Source organism: Aulonocara stuartgranti (genome assembly GCF_965226115.1).
Source record: "Aulonocara stuartgranti genome assembly, chromosome: 23".
NCBI classification, from domain to species: Eukaryota; Metazoa; Chordata; class Actinopteri; order Cichliformes; family Cichlidae; genus Aulonocara; species Aulonocara stuartgranti.
Window position 1 is genome coordinate 18,200,841 of NC_138958.1, and position 21,287 is coordinate 18,222,127.

At 44.1% G+C, this 21,287-nt stretch overlaps 2 protein-coding genes across 4 annotated transcripts; one reads left to right on the forward strand and one right to left on the reverse strand.

The window, feature by feature from the left end:
* Positions 1–1,026: 1,026 nt before the first annotated feature.
* On the reverse strand, positions 1,027–20,777 carry LOC309700663 (protein NLRC3-like). 3 transcript variants are annotated; one of them, XM_082524373.1, is made up of 14 exons: positions 20,669–20,777; positions 18,397–18,631; positions 18,204–18,245; positions 14,065–15,859; positions 13,230–13,403; positions 12,953–13,120; positions 12,512–12,685; positions 11,918–12,091; positions 11,517–11,690; positions 11,123–11,296; positions 10,709–10,864; positions 1,872–1,918; positions 1,465–1,704; positions 1,268–1,337 (listed from the first exon to the last, which is right to left on the reverse strand). In XM_082524373.1, exons 2-14 carry the CDS (start codon positions 18,629–18,631, stop codon positions 1,333–1,335), a joined length of 3,558 nt encoding a protein of 1,185 aa, XP_082380499.1. In that variant the 5' UTR covers positions 20,669–20,777; the 3' UTR covers positions 1,268–1,332. The 3 variants fall into 3 exon arrangements, with proteins under 3 accessions (XP_082380497.1, XP_082380499.1, XP_082380498.1); XM_082524371.1 differs by having other exon boundaries at positions 1,027–1,704; XM_082524372.1 differs by lacking the exons at positions 1,268–1,337; positions 1,465–1,704; positions 1,872–1,918 and adding exons at positions 2,296–3,517; positions 5,124–5,198.
* On the forward strand, positions 5,211–10,191 carry LOC309700168 (uncharacterized protein; the record flags this gene model as incomplete). The annotated part of the gene is made up of 3 exons (XM_082523614.1): positions 5,211–8,721; positions 8,764–9,919; positions 10,178–10,191. Exons 1-3 carry the CDS (start codon positions 7,006–7,008, stop codon positions 10,189–10,191), a joined length of 2,886 nt encoding a protein of 961 aa, XP_082379740.1. The 5' UTR covers positions 5,211–7,005.
* Positions 20,778–21,287: the final 510 nt, after the last annotated feature.

Here is a 21,287-nt window from a genome sequence, read left to right on the forward strand (position 1 = left end):
AATCAAATTGAATGTTCCTTGTGTAAACCTTTCTCACAGAAGATGGTGCCCCAGTTAGAAATACTTAGCTGCTGATTTACAAACAAAACCAAGTATCCTTTTTTTTAGAATCTATAGAGCACCAAAGAAGAACACTGATTTCCTTCAAGATCAAAATGATATATTTGATATCAAACTTGATTCTTTCTATGATGATGACAGAGTGGTTAAACTGATTCAAATGACTCATTTCTCCAACTCACATCAACTGATTTCATTGTGAAACTCAGACTTGTGGAGCAGAACCCCAAACAATAAAAAGCAGATTTAAAAACACTTAAGCCATCGGTGTTCATTAAACTGACATCATGCAGTTCAACTTCTGACCAGCCGAGGGCGATAAATCACCATCAATGAAGAGTTCATCATCAACGACAGAAGCGTGATAGATGCTGAATGTCTTTAATATTTTTACACTGACTACATTCCAACATATATATCCAACTGTGATCCAACATATTGCAGACAATTATACTTTTTTATGCATTTATTAACAATTAAACTTGAAAGTCTGATTTCCAAAAATGTAACTTTGTTGATGTTTAATGGCACAGAAAGCCAAATGAAAATGTGCTAAGCTATATTTTTACGCTTGACTGGATCCCTTGTGCCTAAAGAGGAAAACATCATGCTAAGAATATTGCTCATAATAACATTTAAAGAATTAATAAAAATCTATTTTTAAAAAAAAGTTATCAATTCATTGTATACTAAATAGGTAACCAAACTCATGAATTACAGAGTTGACCTCTGCATGATAACCAATTCAACAGTACGCGCTACTCTACTAATATGTGTGGTACACTTGAACAGCCCATGATATTTAATAGACAGCGTGAGAGTCTGTCTCGTTGGAGCAGATTTCCTAAAAGGCTGGTATCTTTCGAATTCTTTTGCTTGCCGTAGTGAGCTGAGCTTGAGCTACACAACATACTGATATTCACTATGAAACTTTATGTGGGAAATGACAGAAAAACAACACATTGATTCTGGAACAAACGTATCATCCATTTTAATGATGTAAAATATCATCTGGTTGATCAACAAGAATCAATCAGCATGAATCTGAAAACATGTTGAGTGGAAGAGACAGACATGTAAAGACTGAACTATCTGTTCAACAGTGTTGTTCTAACTAAACTTGGCATAGACTCACTGAGGAACCAGGAAAGACTGTAAACCCAGGATAAAGAGTTTCAGTGAATGTGGTTTTGAAGGTGTGGAGGTGGATCAGAGTATCAGAGGAGACTCTGTAGAAGGACAGAGTGCCAACAGGACAGTCCACATATACTGCTACTCTGTTAGAGACAGAGGAGGAGGAGATGAGTGTTTTAATCTTGTTGTGCCTGACAAACTGACAACCATCCTCAGAGCAGCTCAGACTCCATGACTGATAATTAAATCCAAAAACAGAGACAATCCCACCTCTTCTCTCCCTGATGCCTCTGTAACTCACTGATATCTCAACATTTCCTCTCCACTCGACTTCCCAGTAACAGCGACCAGTGAGACCATCTTTGCACAGCAGCTGAGGCCAACCATCAAATCTGTCTGGATGATCAGGATATGACTGAACCTCCTCGACATGTGTCACCTTCCTGTTGTTGTCAGACAGTTGGAGTTTTCTGTTTACGGTGTTCGTGTCGATTGTGAGTTGACAGGAATCTGATGGAGAGAACAAACACAATCCAGCTGCAGTTATTGATCCATCATCTGTTCATTGATTGACACTTTGATGATGACACCTGACATCCCAGATGTGAATAAGTGATGTGAAGATGGTTGAATGTGTGCTGCTTTGTTTTCATAAATCACATTAAAAACACACTTACACTTCTTCAGACCTGGTGTCAACCAACGGACTCCAGCAGGCTCCACCCTGAAAGGAACAGAGGGGTCAGACCAGAAGACTCTCTATCAGCATGCACACATGGACATTATATCGCTCTCATACACATACTGTTAGACACTGATAAAGGAACAGTCCAACATTTTCACCAATACACTTCAATCTATAGGGTCAAAGTGTACCCTTTGGCCTTTTCTACCTTTTCTGTTCCATTGTGGGATTGTCGTCACACAAGATTCTAAATATATATATATATATATATATATATATATATATATATATATATATATATATATATATATATATATATATAGCAGCTGGATAGCATAGTAGGAAGACTGCATGCCTAGGCTAGACCCCCCCCCCCCCCCCCCCCCATTGCTAAATCAAGCCTACTGCAGACATGAGAGATATGAAGTCATACCGGCTCGGGCATCGCCCGGATTAACAAGGTCTGCATCAGGTGTTGGGGAACCAGTACCCCGTGGTGAAGGTGGCTACTTGAACAAGACAGCATTGGTGGGCAACAGATGAAAACAGGGCATTGTTGGAATACTACTACACAAGTAACCCCAGCAGAGGGAGTTACATGAATACAGTGGTCCCAGTGGTAATCGGAGTGCTAGGTGCAGTGACTCCCAAGCTAGGCGAGTGGCTCCAGCAGATCCCAGGAATAAGATCTGAGATCTCTGTCCAGAAGAGCGGAGTCCTAGGAACAGCTAAGATACTGCACAGGACCCTGAAGCTCCCAGAGCTCTGGTAGAGGACCCAAACTTGAAGAATAGACTGCCCGCAGTGGCGAGAGGAGAATTGTTTATTATTATTATTATTATTATTATTATTATTATATATAATTTAATGCACGGCTCCACCATTTTAATGAACAATGCATTTATAATAAGAACATTTCAAGTGGGAAGGATATTGTATGATCATCATGATCCTTTAGGTCTCCTGACTCATAAAATTTAGAGAAGTGCTGCATCAATTTTGAGGGAATAATCCAGACATGCCATTCACCAGCCACATGTATTAGTCAGGTGCAATGTGTGTCAGGCGGCAGCCAGGAACGGAGGCCCTGACAGACCAATCCCTGGCTACCAAGACTAGCAATTGGGTCATGGAATTTCACTTCTCTGTTTGGAAAAGAGCCTGAGTTAGTGCATGAGGTTGAGAGGTACTGGCTAAATATAGTTGGGCTCACCTCAAGGCATGGCTTGGGCTCTGGAATAAGTTTTCTAGAGAGGGGCTGGACTGGTCTGGAGATGCCCTTGGTGAGAGGCAGTGTGTTGGAGTGGGTATCTTAGTATCCCGTCAGCTTGTTGCCTGTATGTTGAGATTTCTCGCATTGGATGAAAGGGTTTGTGTCCTGCAACTTCGGGTGGGAGAACGGGTCCTGACTGTCATCTAAGTTTATGCACCCAATGACGGTTCAGAGTACCCAGCCTTCTTGGAGTCCCTTGGCGGGGTACTTGAGGGTGCTCCACCTGTTGCTCTTCTGGGAGACTTCGATGCGCATGTGGGCAATGACAGTGAGACCTGGAGTGGGAGGAACAGCCTCTTGGATCTGAACCAGTTTGTTGTTTTGTTGTTGTACTTCTATGGCCATATGTTCTGGGAATCCTGGCACTGTGGAATGTACAGGGTGGGCCATTTATATGGATACACCGTAATGAAATGGGAATGGTTGGTGACATTAAAATCCTGTTTGTGGCACATTAGTATATGTGAGGGGGCAAACTCCTCAAGATGGGTGGTGACCATGGTGGCCATTTAGAAGTCGGCCATCTTGGATACAACTTTTGTTTTTTCAATAGGAAGAGGGCTATGTGACACATCAAACTTAGTGTTAATGTCAAAGGAAAAACAATGGTGTGTTTGGTTTCAATGAAACTTTATTCTTTCGTGAGTTACTTACAAGTTTCTCTTTGTTCTAAGCCATTGACATGTTAAAGAGGTTAACACGTGAGGAGCGGATCAAAATTGTGTTGATATCTGGTGAACGCAGTAACCGGGTCATTGCAGCAGATTTCAGTGCAAGACACCCTACGAGACCACACATCTCCCATGCTACAGTTAGCAAACTGCTTGCTAAGTTTTGTGAAACTGGTTCAGTGTTGGATTTGCCAAAATGCGAACGCAAGAAAACTGTCACTAATGAAAAAACATCAGTGGCTGTCCTAGCTTCATTCAGCAAGAGCCCACAGCGTAGCACTCACTGCATGTCACTGGAGGGTGGCATTAGTCGAACATCCCTTTGGCGGATATTAGCTACTCACAAATGGCACCCTTACAAACTCCAGCTACTGCAGCATCTCAACAAGAATGACCCAGATTGGCCCACCGAATTTGCAGAATGGGCAAAACAAAATTTGGAACAGTTCACACAGAAAATTTTGTTCAGTGATGAGGCAAACTTTTATGTGAATGGTGAAGTTAACAAACAAAACCACCGCTATTACTCTGACACTAACCCACATTGGATGGATCCCTCCAAGACTGTTGGAACAACAAAAGTGATGGTTTGGTGTGGTATATGGGGTACAACGATAGTGGGTCCATTCTTCATCAATGGAAACCTCAAGGCCACTGGATATTTGAAATTGCTACATGATGATGATCTTTATGCACTGAAGGTGGCACATTCCCTGAGTTTTTCCAGCAAGATGGTGCACCACCACATTATGGGTGCCAGGTCCGAGCATTCCTAGATGAACAGTTTCCTGGAAAGTGGATTGGTCGTCGTGGGCCAGTTTTATCTTTGGGGTCATCCGAAGGCAATTGTCTATGGTGTGACGATACGAGATGTGCAGCACCTGAAACTATGGATACTGGATGCCTGTACTGCCATTTCTCCTGCGGTGTTGCTATCAGTGTTTGAAGAGTGGGAGAAGAGGGTTGCATTGACAATCCAACACAATGGGCAGCACATTGAACACATTTTATAAGTGGTCAGAAACTTGTAAATAACTCATGAAAGAATAAAGTTACGTTGAACCGAGCACACCATTGTTTTTCTTGTGATATTACCAATACGTTTGATGTGTCACATGGCCCTCTTCCTATTGAAAAAACAAAAGTAGTATCCAAGATGGCTGACTTCTGATTGGCCACCATGGCCACCACCCATCTTGAGGAGTTTGCCCACTCACATATACTAACGTGCCACAAACAGGATTTTAATATCACCAACCATTCCCATTTTATTAAGGTGTATCCATATAAATGGCCCAACCTGTATAGAAGCAGCAGGTATGCCACATGTAAAGCTGCCACTTTGTATTTTTGGTCAGCCATGCTAGGAGGTATGCTGTAAAAATGCGTTGTAGGGTTCAGAATGCATCATAAATGGTTTTTATTAAACAGTTAATTTTTAAAAAAAAATCTCCTATAGGGAGACTATTAATAATAAATAAATTAATTTTAAAGAAGTTTAAAAATGAACTAAATGTCATGACTGGGCAGCCAAGCACAGGTAAGTGGACCAAAATGCAGACACCACACGGAGGCTCGGAGGTATAGTGCAAACGAACAATTTATTTGGCACTCAAAACTGGCACGCAATGAAAGAGGTGAATGAAACAAAACACTACACGTGAACTAAGGGCGAGAGGGAAAACACGTGACCTCTGAATATAAACTACCTACTAAACTAATGCAAAGCTTCATGTTAAGGTACTAAGAATCTATAACGAAATACACACTGTGACTGGCAAGAACTAGAAGACAAACTATTACTAGGGATGCTGTGAATTTAAACAAAGCTATGAAACACGAGGCTTGGCTAGAACAATCTCCACAATAATTGTCGAAACAAGAAAACAAGAATCACACCGCGTGTGCCGCAGCAAAGTCCAAAGGCAATAGTCTCTTTAGCTGGCTGGGAAAAAAACAGCCTGGGCACAATACTTGGGTATTTTCCGGAGCAGGCACACAAGGTACAGGATTACAGCGTTTCTCTCTGAGTCATTGTCTGGGTAGAAGGTGAGGCTTGGAGGGGTATAGAGGTCCGGGTGAGGCTAAACCAGTTCGTCTACTCTCACTGTGAAGTGTTGGGCAGGGAGGCAGGCAGGTGAGTAGCGCCGAGAATAGAAAACAAGCCAGCGACGGGAAGAAGAGAGTTTGCTGACAACAAGATCCAATCCTCTGAGAAGGTGGGTTAGCTGACATTCCGGCAAAGAATGTTTGAGAACGCTGGTCTTAAGAGCCTGCCAGCTAATTACACACAGGTGCCATAAACTAGGGGTGTGGTGACTCTGCCCAGTGATGGATTTACTGGCACGCAGGAAAACCCAGCACTCACCTGGACGATGACACTAAATTTGTATAATCATCCATTAGCTATAGCAAGTCAGATTTTATGATACGAAGAATGATCTTTTTCTTCTTAAATCATTTCACCTGCCTCAAGACTTTGTGCTAATCTAGAATAATATATTAAAGGTCCTCTTCTATAGAGAGATTAATCTAATATTAGTTAGGGTCAGAGGGAGATACATACAGAGGTCTGTCTAAAAAAAGTTTTAAGCACTTCCTTCTTTATTGTCATGGTCCTGGGCCATGTGGGCCCAGTATTCTTAGTTCTTTGTATTTCTGTATTTCGTTCCTTATTTAGGCCATGTCTTCTGAGTTGCCCTGCTGTGTCGTTCCCTAAGTGTTTTCCCTTCATGGCTCTCTCCCCCCTGTGTGCCCTCTATGTATTGATGAGCCCTCGTCTCCCTTTGTGGTTGTTTCATGTTTCCCCAGCCCGTTATGTCTGTGTTTTCCCCGTGCTCTCTCTCCTCCTGTCGGAACCTCGGTGCCTCTACATGTCATGTTCAGTTCACCCCGCCCTGTCTCGTTATGATTATCAGTGTCACCTGTGTTCCCCGTGTGTGCCCACTTTCCTCGTTTACCCTCTGTGTATTTCTGTCTGAGTCTCCCTCTGTTCGGCGTCGTGTTCTCCCTCATGCTGTGTGTGATTCCCCTGTGTTCCTTGGTGAGCTTTATGTTAGTTTTTCCCAGTTTAGTTTTGTATTGTTTCTCGTGGCCAGCAATAAAGCTGTGTTTTTGAGTTCATCCCCGTGTGTGTGAGTTTTGCGATTGGGTCCTCATCCTGCCTGCCACACAGCCGAAACATGACAGAAGAACACGACCACGATATGGACCCAGCAGTTCACAACCCCTCCGCGGACCTCCAGTACGATCTGACCATGTCAGACCCAGCGGACAGTCCGGACGAGATTGGGGAGGAGCTGCAACGGCTCTGCCGGCTCATGACGCGCATCTGTGGGTGCACGGACCCCAGAGTGGTGTCCACCGGGTTGGCGGCCATTGACGCAATCCTTCAGCAAGCGCCACAGCTCCGGCGGTTTCCCCAGCTTTTTGAGGCGTTCGACTCTCTGGCCCCCCTGAAGGAGGAGCTTCGCGCCCGCACGCTGGCCCAGAGGGTGTTAAACGCCGCCTCCGCACCTACGACTCCGACCCGCAAACGGTTGTCGTTGCCGCTGCCTCGCGAGCCGGAGGCAGTCAGAGTAGGGACTCTGAGGCTCACCGCTGCACCGCCATCAACTCACAGTTCGTCTCCGCCACTGTCAAGCTACCTAGCCCAGCGCACCGAGATGGTGGAGGCCACAGATTTCGACGACGATGAGCGACAGCAGGTATTGCTAGCTTTACGGGAGGACGAGCTTCGTTGGAAGCCCTGGCTCATTTCAGAGGAAGAACTCACACCTGTTGCACCGCCTCGGACCAGCCGCTCGCCCTCCCCACACTGCTCAGACTTTACTTCGCCTGCCTCTTTTCTGGCAAGGATGTGGGCGGACAACGAGGAGATCGCCGCCACATCACCCTCTGCTTCGGTGGCTCCAGCATCCATCGTACACACTTCCAGAAAGAACCGGCATCAGCGCCGCCGTCGCGCACTGCTACGTCCTGTCTCGCCCTCCACGAAGCGTCCCGCGGACGCTGTGGGGGTCCTGGACGTCGATCACGAGGGGCAGCAGCACGCCGCAGGCGCACAGCTAGTGGAAGAGTTCGGGAGGGAGCCGTGGCTCGCTCCTGATCATGACGAGCGCTCTTTCCGGGGGACTCGACTGGCTCTTGGGGGTCCCCGGAGTTGCCAGGGACTTCCACCGCTCACCCCGCCCGCTTCCACGGATAGAAAGAAGCGGCACTCTCGCCGCCGGCACCCTGAGCCTGCCATTTCTCGGACAGTTTTTTCTGAGCCTGCTCCTTTTCCTGCTCGTGTTTCTCCTCCCAGGTCAGTTCAGTTAGCTCCCTCGCAGCCACCCTCAGTTCAGTTAGCTCCCTCGCAGCCACCCTCAGTTCAGTTAGCTCCCTCGCAGCCACCCTCAGTTCAGTTAGCTCCCTCGCAGCCACCCTCAGTTCAGTTAGCTCCCTCGCAGCCACCCTCAGTTCAGTTAGCTCCCTCGCAGCCACCCTCAGTTCAGTTAGCTCCCTCGCCGCCACCCTCAGTTCAGTTAGCTCCCTCGCAGCCACCCTCAGTTCAGTTAGCTCCCTCGCAGCCACCCTCAGTTCAGTTAGCTCCCTCGCCGCCACCCTCAGTTCAGTTAGCTCCCTCGCAGCCACCCTCAGTTCAGTTAGCTCCCTCGCAGCCACCCTCAGTTCAGTTAGCTCCCTCGCAGCCACCCTCAGTTCAGTTAGCTCCCTCGCAGCCACCCTCAGTTCAGTTAGCTCCCTCGCCGCCACCCTCAGTTCAGTTAGCTCCCTCGCCGCCACCCTCAGTTCAGTTAGCTCCCTCGCAGCCACCCTCAGTTCAGTCTCCAGTGCCGCCTGTAGCGCAGGCCCCAGTAGCTCCAGTGCCGCCTGTAGCGCAGGCCCCAGTAGCTCCAGTGCCGCCTGTAGCGCAGGCCCCAGTGGCTCCTGTAGCCCAGTCCCCGATAGCAGTACGGTCCGCTGGTCAGCTTAACATTCAGCCAGGGGTCTCAAATCTCTCTGGCTCTGCATCAGCTCCTGCTGGGAGCTCGGATGAGCTCATCCAGGACTCCGCGGCTCCCACGCCGCCATCTACCTCGTCAGCTGGAGGGTCCGAGGGGCCCGTTCAGCCTCCTGTCTCCGCTGGAGGGTCCGAGGGGCCCGTTCAGCCTCCTGTCTCCGCTGGAGGGTCCGAGGGGCCCGTTCAGCAACCTTCCTCGTCAGCTGGGGGTTCAGGAGAACCGCACCAGCCTCATGCCACGTCAGCTGGAGGGTCCGAGGGGCCCGTTCAGCCTCCTGTCTCCGCTGGAGGGTCCGAGGGGCCCGTTCAGCAACCTTCCTCGTCAGCTGGGGGTTCAGGAGAACCGCACCAGCCTCATGCCACGTCAGCTGGAGGGCCCGAGGAGCCCGTCCGGCCTCACGCCTCGTCTGCTGGAGGGCCCGAGGAGCCCATCCAGCACCATGCCGCATCAGCTGGAGGGCCCGAGGAGCCCATCCAGCCACCTTCTGCTACGCCTGGTCCAGCCTGTGCTTCGTCAGCTGCAGCCCCAGCCTGTGCTTCGTCTGCTGCAGCCTCAGAGCCTTCGTCTGCTGCAGCCTCAGAGCCATCGTCTGCTGCAGCCTCAGAGCCTTCGTCTGCTGCAGCCTCAGAGCCTTCGTCTGCTGCAGCCTCAGAGCCTTCGTCTGCTGCAGCCTCAGAGTCTTCGTCTGCTGCAGCCTCAGCCTGTGCTTCGCCTGGTCCCGCCTTGACTGGTCCCGCCTCGACTGGTCCTGTGCCCACCGGGCCTCGGCCAGTACGCCTGACACTGGAGAGCCGCCGCCGCTGCCTTGCGCGCGGCCGGCCCCCTGAACTGCTCCGTCGTCTCCTTCGTCGCCGCCGCTGCCTTCCGCGCGGCCGGCCCCCTGAACTGCTCCGTCGTCTCCTTCGCCGCCGCCGCTGCCTTCCGCGCGGCCGGCCCCCTGAACTGCTCCGTCGTCTCCTTCGCCGCCGCCGCTGCCTTCCGCGCGGCCGGCCTCCTGAACTGCTCCGTCGTCTCCTTCGCCGCCGCCGCTGCCTCCCGCCTGGTCGGTCCCCCGACCGTGTGACCCGTCAACTCTGGTGCCTGTGGGCTCTGGGTCGGCCCCCTGAACTTTATTTTGACTATGGTCATGTGCTCCCGTGTTTTCTGTTGTTTATTTTGTTTCCCGTTCTGGTCCCTCCGTCCTGGTCCCCCGCCTCCCGCCCTGGGTGGGTTGTTTTCTGTTTTTGTTTTTGTTTCTCGGGTTTGGGCTGTCGGGAGACAGCCCTTTAGGGGGGGGTGATGTCATGGTCCTGGGCCATGTGGGCCCAGTATTCTTAGTTCTTTGTATTTCTGTATTTCGTTCCTTATTTAGGCCATGTCTTCTGAGTTGCCCTGCTGTGTCGTTCCCTAAGTGTTTTCCCTTCATGGCTCTCTCCCCCCTGTGTGCCCTCTATGTATTGATGAGCCCTCGTCTCCCTTTGTGGTTGTTTCATGTTTCCCCAGCCCGTTATGTCTGTGTTTTCCCTGTGCTCTCTCTCCTCCTGTCGGAACCTCGGTGCCTCTACATGTCATGTTCAGGTCACCCCGCCCTGTCTCGTTATGATTATCAGTGTCACCTGTGTTCCCCGTGTGTGCCCACTTTCCTCGTTTACCCTCTGTGTATTTCTGTCTGAGTCTCCCTCTGTTCGGCGTCGTGTTCTCCCTCATGCTGTGTGTGATTCCCCTGTGTTCCTTGGTGAGCTTTATGTTAGTTTTTCCCAGTTTAGTTTTGTATTGTTTCTCGTGGCCAGCAATAAAGCTGTGTTTTTGAGTTCATCCCCGTGTGTGTGAGTTTTGCGATTGGGTCCTCATCCTGCCTGCCACACAGCCGAAACATGACATTTATCAGATATTCTCACCATACCTGAGAGTGTCCAGATCTTTTTGTCCATCTGAAAGAATTCCCAAGTCACCTGGATGATTGTGGCTCACATCCACTTCTCTCAGAGTGGAGGAGTTGGAGCTGAGAGCTGAAACCAGAGAATTACCGCCTTCCCCTGTGATCAAACAACCTGACAGACTGCAGACAAACACACACACACACAAACACACACACACACACACATATATATATTTAGTAGTTTTCTTTTGTTTGTTTGTTTTTTTCCTGAAAGAATGCCATTCATCTATAGACTCTTTCAAGAAGAAGGCCCAGCAGTGGTTGTACTTCTGGCTAATCTAAAATCTCTTTAAATGGAAATTCTGTTGTTTCTATTTATTCTGTTTTCTAGTGTCAGGAAAAACCTGAAGATAAAGTTAGAAAATTCTAAATACTAGCCTAATAATTTCCAGTGTACAATGTGGACTCTGCAATCCAACAGACAATAGCTTTACTCCTGAATCCTGCAGGTTATTGTTACTCAAGTCAAGCTCTCTCAGGCGAGGGGCCTCTGAGCTGAGAAGTGAAGACAGAGCTTCACAGCTTTTCTCTGACAGGTTGCAGATGCTCAGTCTAGAAAAAAATGTACAAAAGCACACTGCTTTAAAAAGGCATACATGGTGCAGTGAAGTGATCAGCAAATTAGCAGTATTTATGCAATTTATGTAGAAGCAAGGCAGTTCACTATCATTTAGACTATAACGAAAAGATAAAACAACACATGGACATATTGTCACAGAGTTATGTACTCTCCATGTTACCTATGCTAATGCTACTTATTACTTATTATGACCTCAAAGTTTCCAGTTTCCAGTGTGGACTCTCCACTTCAGCACACATAAGCGTTACTCCGGAGTCCCGCAGATTGTTATTACTCAGGTCCAGCTCTGTCAGACTAGAGAACTGTGAGCTGAGAACTTCAGACAGAGCTTCACAGCACCTCAGTGAGAGGTTACAGCCACTCAGACTAAAAAAAAAAGATACATGCTGCATTTATAAAAGACAACATTAGGCAGTATTTACATGCTGTTCAAGAAGTTAAAGTTAAAGTTGTAGCAGACTATTGTGACTTAAGGTGAAATACTGAAACTACAAAGATGCAAAAACATGAAAATGACGCTGACATAATTTTTTTTTCAGTTCTTATTGATTACATTTATCAGTTAAGGAAATGAGAATGTTGATTGATCTGACCTGAAAGTTTCCACTTTACACTGTGGGCATTTCATTCCAATAGAGAGAAGCTTTACACCTGAATCCTGCAAGTTGTTGTTACTCAGGTCTAGCTCTCTCAGACTAGAATGTACTGAGCTGAGAATTGAGGACACAGTTTCACAGCTTCTCTCTGTAAGGTTACAGCCGCTTAGTCTGTGGAAAAAATCATAATAAGGAATATATGAACAGAAAGTCAAAACTTTATTAATTTTACAGCAGATTATTGATTATTTCTGTAAACTTATAAACTGGAATCGCATCTGTAACCGGAAGGTCGCCGGTTTGATCTCTGGGCTCTCTGTCCTGGTCGTTGTGTCCCTGGGCAAGACACTTTACTCTACTTGCCTACTGGTGTTGGCCAGAGGGGCCGATGGCGCGATATGGCAGCCTCGCTTCTGTCAGTCTGCCCCAGGGCAGCTGTGGCTACAACTGTAGCTTGCCTCCACCAGTGTATGAATGTGAGAGTGAATGAATAGTAGTATTGTGAAGCGCTTTGGGTGCCTTGAAAAGCGCTATATAAATCCAATCCATTACTATTATTATTATTAAATATCAAAATATTGTCTTTCTGACCTGAGAGTTACCACTTTACAATGTGGGGAAATCATTCCAACAGACAGCACCCTCATTCCTGAATCTTGCAGGCTGTTATAACTCACGTCCAACTCTCTCAGATTAGAGGACTGCGAGCTGAGAACTGAGGACAGAACTTCACAACTTCCTTCTGATATGTTACAGACCCTTAGTCTGAAAAATTATGAAGATGAAAACAAGATGAAAAAAAAAGTAATATTGGTGTTCAAGTGTATTCATGTTGCAGTAAGATTTAACAGATTTAACAATATTTTACACTGGCATTCTTATTGATTTGTGTTAACAACACAAAAATGTGTTAGCACACTATGATTTAGATTGAAATACTACAAATGCAAAGCTAAAATGACACATAGATGAAATTAACTCAATTCATTATTTATGTCAGCTGGTGAATAAGAGACTATCACTTGATATGACCTGAGAGTTTCCAGTTTCCAGTACTGACTTTCAGCACACAGAATTTTCATTCCTGAATCTTGCAGGCTGTTATTACTCAAGTCAATCTCTCTCAGACTAGACAGCTGTGAACTGAGAAATGAGGACACAGCTTCACAGCTTCTTTCTGAGATGTTACATCCACTTAGTCTGAAAAAATTTAAACACAGGAAAAACTTACTGGTTATCTTTGTCAACTGATTAAAAAACACAGACACAAAAAATAAACAAACAAAAAAACAAAAAACGAGAATGTGACCTGAGAGTTTCCAGTTTCAAGTTTGGACTATTCACTCCAGCAGATAGAAGCTTTACTCCTGAATCCTGTAGGTCATTGTTACTCAGATCCAACTCTCTCAGATTGGAGGACTTTGAACTGAAAACTGAGGACAGAGCTTCACAGCTTCTCTCTGAGAGGTTACAGCCACTCAGTCTGGAAATAAAAAAAAACAAGTAAAAGCATAGTACGCACTAGCTGACAGTTCTTGCAAGCAAGAAACAAAACAAACAAACAAAAATACCCATGATAACCACTTTCCTGTTGGTGTAAAAACAAATCACATAGACCAAACAAAACCTTATATGGCAACCCTGGGCATTTGGTTACTTAGGAAGAGAGGAAAGTTGTGGGAGTGACAACAGTGAGTTTTGGGATGTGAGAGATCACGTTTAGCATATTTTGAGTGCATAGTTAGTTTGTAGTGTAGTTGGTAAGTGTTATAGTCATGTTCTTTCCTTTGTTTTGTTTGACAAAACAATAAGGGGACTACTGAATGTCACAGTTGCTGCCAAAAGCTGCAAAAGGCAGATTTAAATGCAAATGCTGTCTCCAGCTGGAAACACGAGGAGTGATATACCTCTTGTGTACATTCCCCCTCTGTCTTCTGCTAGACAGGAAATTTTTCTTCTACTGCCATTTTATGGGGGTTTTTGTGTGTTAATACAGTAAGTCAACAAAAGATATGTGAGGTTGTGCCGAAAATAAGAATACCAAATAAGTCAAGGTAAACAGTTTTTAAAGGAGAAATTCAAAAGTAGTGAAAGATGGGCAATTCTACCATCTATTTCAGAGGGCTGATTACATATTTACTTACAAAGCTTTTTTGGAGGTTTTGACCACTGGCAGCAGTCTCAAAAGAGCCTCTTCTGAAGCAGAATATTTCTTTAGGTCAAACACATCCACATCTTCTTCTGATGACAGTAAGATGAAGACCAGAGCTGACCACTGAGCAGGAGAAAGTTTATCTGTAGAGAGACTTCCTGAACTCAGGGACTGTTGGATCTCCTCCACTAGAGAACAATCATTCAGTTCATTCAGACAGTGGAACAGATTGATGCTTTTCTCAGCAGACAGATCCTTTCTAATTTTCTTCTTGATATACTGTACTGTTTCCTGATTGGTCTGTGAGCTACTTCGTTTCTGTGTCCACAGGCCTTGTAGCAGACGCTGATTAGTCTGCAGTGAAAGACCCAAGAGGAAACGGAGGAACAAGTCCAGGTGTCCATTTGGACTCTGTAAGGCCTTGTTCACAGCACTCTGGTGGAGATATTTTAAATTCTTTTTCCCTAGTGACAATCTAGACCATTTTGAGGTTGCTTTTTGTTCTTCCAGCAGGTTGACACAAGAGCTGATAAAGGTTAGATGGACATGAAGAGCAGCCAGAAACTCCTGAATGCTCAGATGGACAAAGCAGAACACCTTGTCCTGGTACAGTCCTCTTTCCTCTTTAAAGATCTGTGTGAACACTCCTGAGCACACTGAGGCTGCTCTGATATCAGTGTCACATTCTGCCAGGTCTGACTCATAGAAGATCAGGTCACTTTTCTGTAGCTGCTCAAAAGCCAGTTTTCCCAGTAACTCAACCATCGTCCTGCTCTCTGGACTCCAGTGTGGATCCATCTCAGCTCCTCCATCATATTTGACATTCTTCACTTTTGCTTGGACCACCAGGAAGTGGATGTACATCTCAGTCAGGGTCACAGGAATCTGTCCTCCCTCCCTGGTTTTCAGCATGTCCTCCAGAACTGTAGCAGTGATCCAGCAGAACACTGGGATGTGGCACATGATGTAGAGACTTCGTGATGTCTTGATGTGGGAAATGATCCTGCTGGTCTGCTCCTCATCAGTGAATCTCTTCCTGAAGTACTCCTCCTTCTGTGTGTCAGTGAACCCTCGGACCTCTGTCACCCTTTCAACACAATTAGAAGGGATCTGATAGGCTGCTGCCGGTCTTGTGGTTATCCAGACATGAGCAGAGGGAAGCAGGATCCCTCTGATGAGGTTTGTCAGGAGCACATCCACTGAGGTGGACTGTGTGACATCAGTCACAGTCTCAGTTTTTTGAAAGTTCAGAGGAAGTCGACACTCATCCAGCCCATCAAAGATGAACACAACCTGGAAGTCATCAAAGATTCCTGCTTCTTTGGTTTCAGTAAAGAAGTGATGAACAAGTTCCACCAAGCTGAACTTTTTCTTTTTCAGCAAATTCAGCTCTCTGAATGTGAAAGGAAACATGAAGTGGATATCTTGGTTGACTTTGTCTTCAGCCCAGTCTAGAGTGAATTTCTGTGTTAAAACAGTTTTTCCAATGCCAGACACTCCCATTGTCAGCACTGTTCTGATTGGTTTATCTCTTCCAGGTGATGCTTTAAATATGTCTTCTTGTCTGATTGTTGTTTCTGGTCTGTCTGGTTTCCTGGATGCCGTTTCAATCTGTCTGACCTCATGTTCATCATTGACTTCTGCAGTCCCCCCCTCTGTGATGTAGAGCTCTGTGTAGATCTGACTCAGAAGGGTTGGGTTTCCTGCTTTAGCAATCCCCTCAAATACAGACTGGAATTTCTCCTTTAGCCTAGCCTTCAGTTTGGGCTGACATTTTTGAAGAACTTCTAAATGAATAAACAGCAGATAACAACACTGTCTGTTATGGAGCACTTTACATAAATAATTCAACAATTCAAAACAACACAAACCCCCCCAGACTATGACACTATAAGTTTCTGGACACATTGTCAGTTGGATTGCTGACTGTGAGTGCTCCTGATTTCATCTTGTTTCTGAATTATTACTGGCCAGTTATTTGCAGATGAGTAGCTGAAATATTCTGAGATTTAGAAATAGTTTGTATCCTCAGCCTAATTTTTGCCTCAGTAGTTTCATAACAAAATTCAGTGAATCACTTTTTCCTTTTTTTCCTTTGTTTGTTTGTTTGTTTGTTTTGGTAAGGGGCTTAACACTTTTGTAAGCAATGTCATTTGGTTATAACAAATATCCCACAAAAATGACATAAGGAGTTTCCTCCTCTCCTCAGAAAACCATGAAACTGATCAACTTGTGTTGCAGAGGAATATCTTTCCAAAACCCTGGCCTTAACACAATTGAAAATCTGTTATGGTCAGGCCAGTACCAGGAAACCAAATAATTTATTTAAACTTTACCTAGCCAAAAGCGTGTTGATACCAACCGCAAGTGTCTGGTTAAGGTACAACATGCTTATGGATATTTAACCAAATATCAGTGGGAATTATTGGATATTTTGATCCTGTATGTATACTTTCAGCTTGTGTGGATCAGAGGCAATCCAAATTAAATTCAAACTTGTCCACTCAATTCTTGTTTTATAAATTAATTAAATTGTATAGTATGCAATTATTCCACCCTGGAAAAGAACACCTCAAATAACTCATTTGAAAGCTCAACATTTCCATGCTATCCATTACCAATGATCAGCGCACGTAAAGTTTTGACCACAACTGTAGTTTGTCTATGTTTAATTATCATGTTGTTGTAATTTTCTATGCCATCACCCAAGGAAATTCAGAAACAAATAAGAAACAAAGTACTTAAGATCTCTCATTCTAGAAATGGTTATAAAATCATTTCTACAGCTGTAGGACCCCAGCAAATGACAGTGACAGCTATTATCCACAAATGGCCGGCTGACCAAAATAACCCAAAGAGCGCAGCAATAACTCATCCAACAGGTCACACAATATCCAAAGAATGCAAGCCTCTCTTAACATTAAAAAATGGCCTGCATGGCAAGATGAAAAAACTTTGTTTTTTCTCATTTTTTCCAGAAGACTTTTGGGTAAATACTCTGGGGGACTGACAAGACAAAAGTTTAATTTTTGGAAGGAATGTCATCAAAATCTGGTATAAAAGTAACACAGAATATCAGAAAAGGAACATCATACCAACAGTAAAATATGGTGGTGATAGTGTGACTCTCTGGAGCAGTTTTGCTGGCTCAGGAACTGGAAGGTTTGCTGTCATAAATGGAACCATGAATGATTTTCATCTGTTCTTGACCTCAAGTTGATGCACACTTGGGTTCTGCAGCAGGACAATGGTCCAAAACATACCACCAAGTCTACCTCTGAATGGCTTAAGAAAAACAAAATGAAGACTTTGAAGTGGCCTAGTTGAAGTCCTGACCTTCAACCAACGATCTCAAACTTGGACCCATCAGATCAAAAGCACAGATTTAGAGTTGTGTCTGCTACTGAAACTCTGTGTGGGATCTATTTCTGAGGCTGGTGACTCAGATGAATTTATCCTCAGCAGCACAGGTGACTCTTGGTCTCCCTTTCCTGGAGCGGTCCTCATTTGAGCCAGTCTTGTCGTAGCCCTTGACAGTTTTTGCGACTGTACTCAGGACACATTCAATGTTATATCAATTCTCTGAACTGACTGACCTTCACTTCTTAATGTAATGATGGACTGTCATTTCTCTTCACTTAGCTGATTGGTTCTTGCCAAAGTATGAATTCTAACAGTTGTCAAAAAAGGCTGTCAGCTGTGTACCAACCTGACCTCTGCAACACCACAATTGACAGTCCCAACTCCATTAAGAAGGCAAGAAATACTGACTACATCATAAAGCTGAGGCCAAGAGTTTGTAGCGCTGTCAACAAAGCAAGGGGTGGCTACTTTGAGGAATCTAAAACATAAGACATAGAATTCTTTATCAATTTTTTCTTTTCTATATAATTCCAGATATCTTGTTTCATGTATTTGATGTCTTCAGTATGTATGTACAATGTAGAAAATAGTAAAAAAAAAAAAAAGACAAACATTGAACGAGAAGGTGTATCTAACCTTTGATGATGTTTTGGAGTTGTAGGCGCAGCTTAACTAAAACTGATGTTGACCTTCTAAATTAATGCACACTGAGGCTACAACGTCCCCTCGCTTACCACTGATCCCTTACACAAACCACTGAATGCTTACCTTGTGATGAAAGTGATAAATATGCCTGGGCTGAGGAATTTCCTGTTGGAGGATAGTATACATTGAGAGGAAATCTATACTTTAAGACAATATAAACAGGTTATTTTTCCTCAAACATAATTTGCAGAGGAAAGATACAAAGTCACACTAACAGTGTGAACTAAGGAGTTTTCACATCTCTTTTTAAACTTACCTTTATTCATGTTCTTTAAAGTTGTCCTTGCTACTTCAATGACATGGTCAGTAGTATATGTCTGCACCATTAAATCTACAGTTTTCAGTCTGTCTGCGTTCTCCAGATGGCACTTTTTGATGGATGGAAAATCACCTTTTGTTGCATTCTGAAGGTACCAGTGGAAATGCTTTAGCTCCACCTCTCCCAGATTCTCCAGAATGTGCAGTAGCTGCTCCTTAACAGATATTTCCATCTTTGAGATATAAGAATACAAAAAGAGAAATACACAGAATTGTTGATATTACAAAGCAGCTGCAAGTGTCTTTTGACTTAAATATGATGTATGGTCAGTTACATTAATCATAAATGGCCTGCATTTGTATAGTGCTTTACTAGTCCCTAAGGACTCCAAAGTGCTTTACACATTCAGTCATCCACCCATTCACACACACATTCACACACTGGTGATGGCAAGCTACATTGTAGCCACAGCCGCCCTGGGGCACACTGACAGAGAAGAGGCTGCCGGACATTGGCGCCACCGGGCCCTCTGACCACCACCAGTAGGCACCGGGGGAAGTGTCTTGCCCAAGGACACAACGTGTCTTGCCCAAGGACACAACGACAGTTCGTCTTGTAACTTTCCAATTACAAGACGAACTGCTAACTCTTGAGCCACAATCGCCCCCAATAAGACCAATCTTGAAAAACCTGTTGAATTTAACGTAGCCATTAGAGAACTTTCATTTAAAATATCCATTCTTGAGTTAAGTACACCATCTTTTTCAGATGAAAATCAAATATGTGGGAAAAAAATTACCAAGTAATAAACTAGAAATGCAAGTGATAGCATGAATTTTAGGAAAGGAACAGTTGGTCTTCTAAACGATTTGTATAAAAAAAATGTTAAAGGAAATTGTTAGCTGTTAACTGACAGAGACATTGCAAGAAGTATTTTGCAATTATTACTCAAATAACTTGTAAATTCAGTGAAACCTTACAACATGTGGTTTTAAAGCTTGTTGGTAAGGTTGTAATTTAATGATCCCCGTGGGGAAATTACTCTCTCAGCATTTGACCCATTAACTCAGTGAAGCAGTGGGCAGCAGGCGCACCAGGGAGCAGTGTGCAGGGACGGTACCTTGCTTAGAGTTACCGCAGGGTAGCCGTTCAGTGGATTCAAGCCCCGGACTTCCAATCATGGGGCGACCACTCTACCTACTGAGCTATCCCTGCACCTAAAGAAGGGTTACCCTGTGTCACCACTGCTGATTACATGGCAATCAAAGCTGGACAACAGCTGTACAGTCACATGGATAAATCTGTGAAGTGAGACAAGAGTGGGACAGGCTAAGCATAAGATATTTATGTACACAGTTCCAAAAATCATTCTAGTTCTGTTACATCAGTGGTCCCCAACCATGGACCGGTACCGGTCCATGAGTCGTTTGGTACCGGACCACAAGGGTGTGAAATTCATGGTTTTCATGGTTTTTCTCATTTTTTCTCGTTATTTTTTTTTATTGTTTTTATCGTTAACTCTGTCTCCCTGGGTCTGGGTGTGTTATGATTAAATCATTTTTTTTGGTATCGGTACTGCTTTTATTTTGTTGTATTCATCTGCGACACCTTAATTAAGTTAGTTAATACTTTTTTTTCTAGATAGATTTCAATATACACTGTCAAACCAAAAAATATCTCTCAAGTTGCATTAAGTGGGCAAATATTAGGTAGATTATTAATATACTGAGCATTTAATTTAAGATTTTAAACTGGAGGTATTCCAAACCTATTGTTAATAAATCATAACTATAATAATGTAATTACTAGAATGCCTATGTAGTTTCAAATCTATAGAATGAGATATTTGTTATGGATTAGTCAAAAAGCTGGCTGCAGAATGACTGGCCTTTGCAATAATAAGGATAACCTATAAGTTAACAAATATATAATAATAGATTCACTTATCCTGCATTAAGTGAGCAGTGAAGCTGGGGAACTATGGTGCAGTTTTAGCTCATTTCCTATTTGTTATCTATTTGCTATGTCACAAATAAAAAAAAATCTGTCTTGCAAATTTTGTCATTTATACTAAAGTGGCATTAGGAAATATAACACTTTTGAAAACTGAATTGAATTTATTTGTTATACTAAAAAATAAAGGCTAAGTGGATAGCATTTTCGATTACATCTCAGTAATAATAATCAGTAATATGAGCTATGTTCCCTCCTGGGGCCGTAGTTACCTTACTGGTAACACTTAAGGGCATGTTAGAAAGAGGTCACTTACCTTTTCTCTTAAGACGTGTCATGGCCAAAATAATATCAAGATATGAAAGGATGAAGAAACTCTGTATTTTCAGGAGCTCAGAAGAAACTCAAGTTATCTCTGTGACCACTTGTTTTATACCCTACTCCTCAATAGTTTGTGTGACATCAGAGCACATAGCAACAGCTTAGCAACCACCTTTCCTGTTTTCACCACATATATGGGACAAACACTGAACCACTAATAGACATGTGACTGTGACAACAGGAAGTGCACTAGTTTGATGAAACTGTTTCTTCTCCTAAATTAAGCAGATATATGGAGAGAAATGTTCTCACTGTTATTTGGTCTACTTATTTAGATGTGAATGATCTGATTCTAACCAAGAAGGCATCCTGTCTTTCTCCACAACATGTCACAACACGAACAATAAAGAAAAAGTCAATAATCACTGACACTTATTATTCCCAAATATACTTGAAAATTCAAAAAGTACCAAGTGAATAAGAGTTATGATCACACACTCAAATAAGAATTATAGATGACTAAGAAGTCTTTTTTAAATATATAAGTTAAAAAATATTGTTTAAACTCTTAACACTGTTTAACAGGAAATGTGGTCAGTGATACGAAGACCATG